The 7,085-nt window shown below is 39.9% G+C and overlaps 1 protein-coding gene across 1 annotated transcript; it reads left to right on the top strand.

Annotated features, from left to right (window-relative positions):
- The first annotated feature begins 749 nt into the window (after positions 1-749).
- LOC131576769 (cytochrome b-c1 complex subunit 7) lies at positions 750-5,406 on the top strand. Its single transcript, XM_058833798.1, has 4 exons — positions 750-882; positions 2,092-2,163; positions 3,841-4,007; positions 5,168-5,406. Exons 1-4 carry the CDS (start codon positions 759-761, stop codon positions 5,243-5,245), a joined length of 441 nt encoding a protein of 146 aa, XP_058689781.1. The 5' UTR covers positions 750-758; the 3' UTR covers positions 5,246-5,406.
- Positions 5,407-7,085: the final 1,679 nt, after the last annotated feature.

Genomic DNA, 7,085 nt, shown 5'->3' with positions numbered 1-7,085 from the left:
GCACTTTTCCCCATTTCCTCCTGTTAAGTAAAAGTATCCAAGTCCAATATGCTTACTTGGATTTTTGACTGTATTAAATGCTAATAACAAACTGTAATCTTCAGTCTTGTAAAAAATGTTTATAGTAAAATTTTTAATAGAAAGTTTGTGGGTTCATAATGTTTGAGTTAACTTTTGCAGATTTGCTGCACTAGCTTTATTACTGTCTTACCATGTGACAAACCATTGTAAGAGAAGGTATATTATACAGTGTGTATATTTTGAATGTCTCAAATTTCGAGCTTTCAATTCCCTTAGTATTTTTAAATGTCGAAACGATTGCTCCCAGAGCTAAACCAGTTTCTTTGAAATGTTAAATACACAAGCTTCTGCCGAAATAGCTTCCCCAAACTACGATGAAGAATGGAAGCAAAACATTTAATGGGAATCCTAAAATGGAAAGGGGAGAGAGGCTCGAAGGCCTTTTTGAGGATCATGACAAAAACGTGGCTTTACGATTAAAAAACACGTCACAACCTTCTGACTTAAGTATTTCTGGTTTCCCCTACCTCCGCACTTTGTTTCTTTCGGACGCTGTGGTCCCTTCCTGAGGGAATGCCTGGGCAGATGCAGCGATCTGTGCCTCAGAACCCAGAGTTGCTCACCTGGCGCTACCTGAGCAGAGAAAGGTTTCTGCTTTCTTGGCGTGACCGATCGGTGCTTTGCTTATCCTGCTTTATGAAGCTCATTTTAGTTTTTATTATTTGCAGCCCTCACCTATGCCTGCCCTCCCGGCGGGGCGCATGCGCCGGGCGGCACGGCCGGGCCCGCCCCGCCCCGCCCCGCGCGTCACCCAGGAGGCCGCGCGCCGCGCCGAGGTCAAGATGGCGGCGAAGGCGTCTGGTGAGGTGGTGGGGCCCTGGGGGGGCGGCGGGGCCGGGACCGTCCCTGTCCCCCACCCGCCCGCGGCGCTAGGCTCACCCCGGCCCGTGCTGGGCAGCGAGGCGGGCCCTGGTGGGGAGAGGGGGAGCCGGGGAGCCGCTGTGTACCGTGTGCCCTTGACGGGGACAGCGAGTGACGGTTCCACAGTGCCGGGCGAATCTCCTGGGCGGCCCTCCCGTGGCAGCGCAGGGAGCCTGGCTGTCATGCCTGAGCTTTCTAGGCATAGAGAGTGCTCGGGAGCACTAGAGGAAGCCTTGGGCTGCTCATGACGGGCCTCGGGGATTGCTGTCCTGCGCCGATACCGACTCGACGCACAGGTGGTCTAAGGTTATTCCTTGTCTGGCCCTGAAGGACGAAGGAGTAACTAAGTAACCTGCTGAGGTTGTGCTCTAATGACCGCTAATGTTTGGGGGATCAGATAGTAATACAGGTGGCTTAAAAGTCAGAAAAAAGAACTCGCCGCGCTGCATTGCCCGTGTTCTGACGTTCGTGGCCTTCTAGATCCCTTGTTGAGATATGTGATTATGTGTAAAGGCACCTCTGCCGTCCCAAGCCACATTTGAAGGAAGGTGAACATGCTGTATGTGGTGTAGAGGTTTATTTTTTTGTCTTAATGATTTTTTTCGCTTGGTTGGTTTTTTTGAGGTTTTAGTGTGGATTTTGTGGTTGTCTTTGGCAGCTCTTTGAAAAAGGAGTGGCATTCAAGTATCTGCAGAGGAGAGTAGAAGGTTAACAGTATAATAATATGGTGGGCTTGAAGTCACGTAGCAAAAGCCAAGGAACTTAGATGAATTGTTGGAAAAGCCTGGTGGTTTTGCCGTGTGTAGACATTATGGGTTTTGGTTCGTGTGTGTGTTGCAGAATCTAAGAGTTTTGCTGCTGCCTTTCATGAGGAATTGGTAGAATTTTTCCAAGTCTTAAAGCAGCCCAGTATTCAAATCTAGTGAAACAGGTTAAACTCTTGTATGTAATGAGCAGTCTTTCTATCTGTTCAGTGTCAGTTACAGGATACTGAGAAGTAGAATCCAAGTCACACGTGGTTAAATTCAAACTTGATGAAATGTTACATTACTGCATATGTTGGAGGCCAGCAAACATTTGTGTAGTGTCACAGTAATGTTTAAATGTTGAATTTTACCTTGCTGTGCAACTGATGATGGTCACGTTCAGTTGCAGGAGGTGGTCGCCTGTTAGACAGGATTCGCAAGTGGTATTACAATGCAGCTGGGTTCAACAAACTTGGTAAGTGTTTCATTGAGTTTTAAAAACTGCAAATGTAACAGTTCTCAAACTAGTTATGGTTCATAGCTGGTATATGTACATGCATGTTGGCATAAGTCTTTTTGATCAAAATTAGCTATTACTTCTGTGGTGAAAAAAGTCAGTAACAGCTTCAACTATTTCTGTTATTTCTGTGTGTCCTCATGTTCCAGTGAATTAACTTATAACAGCTAAGGCCAATCTGGGGCAGTTGAAAACACTTTGACAAAGCAGTCCTGAAAACTCAATTATTTACATTTCCCCACCAAGTCACTTTCATTGGCCAGTGTCTTCTAACCCAAAGACTGCCCTTGAAGCTGGAGAAGTTCCCACTGATAGTAGTCAGCCTATCTGCAGTACTTACGCAAAGTATCCAAAGTGCAAAAAAAGGTTATAGTTATTCTGCCCTTTGTGTCAGCATAACTTCAGCTGGCATCACTCTGGCCTGCACAGTGGTGGAATAGGTGTCAAAACAGGGCTTCCTTAGGGAGAAGAGGGTCCCTTAATGGTATTGTCTTCAGTTTATTTAGAGTTGGTACCAGGTTTGTTTCAAACATTTAGATGGCAGAACAGCTCTTGGATGACAAGAATCAATGTTCAGATGCTGCAATTTATTGCTCACAACACAAGCAAATCTCTTAAATGAAGTTAACATACCTGCCCAGGAAAAGTTAGAAAAAAATTACAAAAACACCTGTAAACAAGCATTCCTCCAAAGATGCAGTACTTAATTCCTCTTTCATAACGCCTGTCTGCTGAAATTCTTACTTCTGCTGCTTCTCTGGAAATGCAAGTAAAAAATTAGAGAAGCACCAAACTTAATATAGTGATTAAACTAGCAGCAGTGCTCCCTGTGCCTTTGAAATAAATTACAAAACCAAAAGACTCAAAAGAAATTTTTGTTCTATTGAGACACAATTGCCAAATCAGTCACGTGAGATTAACACCTTTAACCACAAGTCAGTATGTATGTTGTAGTAATCATCTTTCATGATAAGATTTCATCTTTGAATGCTACAGAAGTAATATTTTGTTAATACTGAATCTTACAGAAGGATTAGTTGAGTTTCAAGAATCCTTTGTGTCACAGAAGTTGTGGAAATGTTTTTAGTTTTGAGAAGACTGGGTGTTTCTCCCTGATTTAACTTGTAATTTGGAACTCGTGCACCAACATAGAGCTGCAGATTTCTATAGCTTCATGTAGTCAGCAGAGATCTGGTCATGGCAGTTTAGAGAAAAAGTCTTCAATACTGAAGGAGTCTCATCTGTGGCTGGTTCTAATTGATTCAAAGCTCTCAAAAACCCTTTGCCTGGACAGTCATCTTAAACAGAGATATAAAATTAGATGGACATAAGTTCACCCCTGAGATCCAGAGACGTTTTTGTTCTGTATATGTATATTCTCATGAAACACATTGAGCTAAATACCTATTTTCCTTATTCCTCTTTAAGAAAAGGAGTAGAAAAAGTAAATAGAGTCTTTGAAAGTCAATGTTTAGGATTGCATATTGTCTGTGAGCAATTAGTGTCTCTCCTGGATCGGTTTGGTTTTTCTTCATAATTTTGTACTGGAAGTGTTTTGCCCATGGTGCATGTGCCAATCCTAAATCTTACTGAAGAACATTTATTCAGTGATACTGTAAATTCTTCTTGGTACAGGGCTATTGCGAGATGATACATTGCATGAAGATGATGATGTAAAAGAAGCATTAAAGAGACTTCCAGAACATCTGTACAATGAAAGAGTATTTCGCATAAAGCGAGCACTGGACTTAAGCTTGAAACATCAGATCCTTCCAAAAGACCAGTGGGTGAAGTATGAAGAGGTACGTGCATGGAGTGTTTCCAAGGTGCACGTCTTAAATGGCACTGCTAGGGCTGCTGGTTGGGAGTTTCATTTTCTGAGAGGACACGTTTACATGTTCTTTACAGTGAGTAAATGAGCCAGTATCTCATGGAATACCTCTGGAAAACACTTTGGATTGCAGTTTTAAAATGTTTTTCAGTACAAATTACTAAATATTTCTCAAAATGACAGAAGCTTAAGCTGCAGCTCAGAATCACAGCACAGTTTGTGTTTAGACAAAATATTTCTTCTAATAAGCTGACAGATAGAGATACTGTGTAAATAGCTTTAGAATTCTTAAAGAGCGTCTCCTGCTTTTCTGATTAACTTCTTAATCTTGCAAAAAATCTTGAGCCAAAGCTTTCATTGATGAAGGTGCCAAGGAAGAATAATTTGAAGGGAAATCATTAAAATAAGTGTCATCTTGTAATTTAAAAAACAAACTGCACTTTCCTCATAAGATGTAACTAAATTTTATTTTTTGGTAGTGAATTGATTCACAGACTTTGCATCACTATCCACCACTGCTTTCTCCAGATTACCCAACAGAGAGGGATTTTATTGTTAAACTTTTGACCAGAGGAGAGTATGCAGGTATTAATGCATCTCTGAGTAAGCAGAGGCTGTTTCTTGTGGTCTTATAGGTCATACTTAGGTAACTGCTTCATTGAATAATGCATGGTCACTTATTTCCTCAAGCAGCAGTTTGGTTTGTAAGTGTTAAATGTGGTCAGGGTATTCTATCAAAGTTTACTGTGCTGTGTAGAAGTTAAGCTCAAAAAGAGATTTTCTGGAGTATTATTGTTGGACTTTGAACTAATTAAAGTGGATCTTGTACATTTGGTTATCTGCCAAAAAACCTGCTGTTTCTAAAGGCATAGCTGGAAGCATCATTTTGCCTGATGAGGCATTAGGCATTATGATGAGGCATTAGGAATTAGTGGTTGCTTCAGGAGAGAACTTGTCATTGCAGACCTGTCAAAAGTTTACCTTTTCAGGGTAAGTAAGTAAGTAAGGCTGGATTTTTTTGGTTTTTGTTTTTTTCTTTATAGGTTGGTGTTTAGTCAACCTGACGAGGAATGAGAAACAAATAGTCTGTAGGAATCGCTGTAAATTTGAATATATTCTCTTCTCTTTCAGGATCACCCTTATCTTGAACCATACCTAAAAGAAGTAATCCGTGAAAGACACGAAAGGGAAGCATGGAACAAGAAGTAACTATTGAGCTACTTCATGCAAATATCCAGATATTTCTGATATTTTTAAACATTTGGTTATAGAAGTCCACAGGGAGGCAATTGTGAGGCTGAGGAGTACTGTTTCAGCTTGTTCATTGAGTCTGATCATCCAACTAAAATAAACATGTCAAACTGTAAAAATCTTGGAAGAGTTCTTTCTAAATGTTAAATCTAAAGCTAATGTTCAGATCTTTCCTGTGAGCATATATATTACACATTAGCTTAGTGGTATGCAGTCTTCATTCCAGCTTTTGATTCTTACCCTTTTCATCATACAGCTGTTTTCTGCAGTAGTAGAATTAGGTAAGAAGTGTTGAAGGCTTTTGGTGCTAGTTGCTCTCTAAGTTGAAAACGATTTGGTATTTATTAATCACTTGTCGCTGTAGACAACAATACTGAACCAGTGTTACAATGGTATTGTGAAATAGCAGAATGTAATGTTCTGTGTACCCAGGCAGATACATACTTTGAAAATAGAAAATATAGATGATTCCTTAATCATAAAATAGGAAATGTTCCACTAACTTTGTACCATATACATTGTTAAGCCTTAAAAACAATTTCATGTAAACCATAATGACTGTCTCCATATTTTTGAGACTTCTTATTCTTTCAAAGAGTAAAAGTGGTATTCTGATGTGCTTTAAAGAACACAGCACTTAACATAGTTAACTTGTGTTTTTTTCATCACCTAGAGCATGCTCTAGTTTTTAGTGATTGCTATCCAGGAAATACTGGCCCTTACTGGCTGAAGAACTGGAGTTTAGTCTTCTATAGTTTAATGGTACTGTGAATTTGAGACACATACTGGTATTAAGCATGAAGTTCAGAGCCTGTTGTATAACCTTCTGGCTGAAGTACAGAATCTTGCATGATGGCCTCAAATTTTACTTTTTTCCCTTTCGTTGTGCATGCTTGTCTAACAACTGCAACATTCGCTTTACCAAAAGAAAAAGGAGCAAACCACATCTGCAGTTTTGAATAGGTACCACCAAATAAATAAAATACTGGATTAGAAGCTTTTAGCTTTGCTCATAACTCTGTTACTAACCTTCACCTGCTTGCTTAAGTCCTCTGCATCTGTAGGATGGATACATACAGTGATCCCTCAAAACTCGACAGCCTGATGTTGCAAAACAAAATTCTGCAAAAATATCTGCATTGCCAATATTCCTCTAAAGTCTTTGTGGAGATTATATTAAAAATGTGAGGTTTTGTTTTTCTCATAGCAAAATCTAATGATTGAATTGTTAGATTCAATAATTTGAATACATAATTTGATGTATTTTTGGGAACTTCATGATCTTCTTCCAAGAGACAAAAAAGGCATGAAGTTTCATGCTTCTCTTTATAGAATTATTAGTGTATAGTTTTCAAATGAAATTAGAACTATTTCATTATCACTCAGAATTATATTGGACGACCTAATTGCATAGTGAAAGTTGTACTTTAAAAGCATAGCTGGTCACATTTCTACAAAAGCTAGAACTCTGTGGACAGACTGTCTGCTTATTTGACCACAAGTTTGGATCAAGAAAAAAGTCACTTGAAAATTACTTGGTTTGGACAAAAGGGTTTTGTTGGCATAAGGTGCTTAAAAATAGGCTGACGTTTGAGTGAAGTGCGAAGCAGCCATGCCCCAGTTGGCCTAAAGCATCTGAAATCACTGACCCCTTTAGTCTCAAATGTAACATCTTAGAGTCATAGGTGAGTAGTAGAAGTTAATAAAAGAGTCTTCCCAAGTGATCTTTTGGGCAGCTCAAGGGAGAGAGGAAAAAGGAAACCATGTTAAGAGCTTGCCTGTTTGCTGAGGCTTCATT

The sequence above is a fragment of the Poecile atricapillus genome, chromosome 2 (assembly GCF_030490865.1).
Source record: "Poecile atricapillus isolate bPoeAtr1 chromosome 2, bPoeAtr1.hap1, whole genome shotgun sequence".
Taxonomy (NCBI): Eukaryota; Metazoa; Chordata; class Aves; order Passeriformes; family Paridae; genus Poecile; species Poecile atricapillus.
This window is presented reverse-complemented; position numbering and strand designations above follow the sequence as displayed.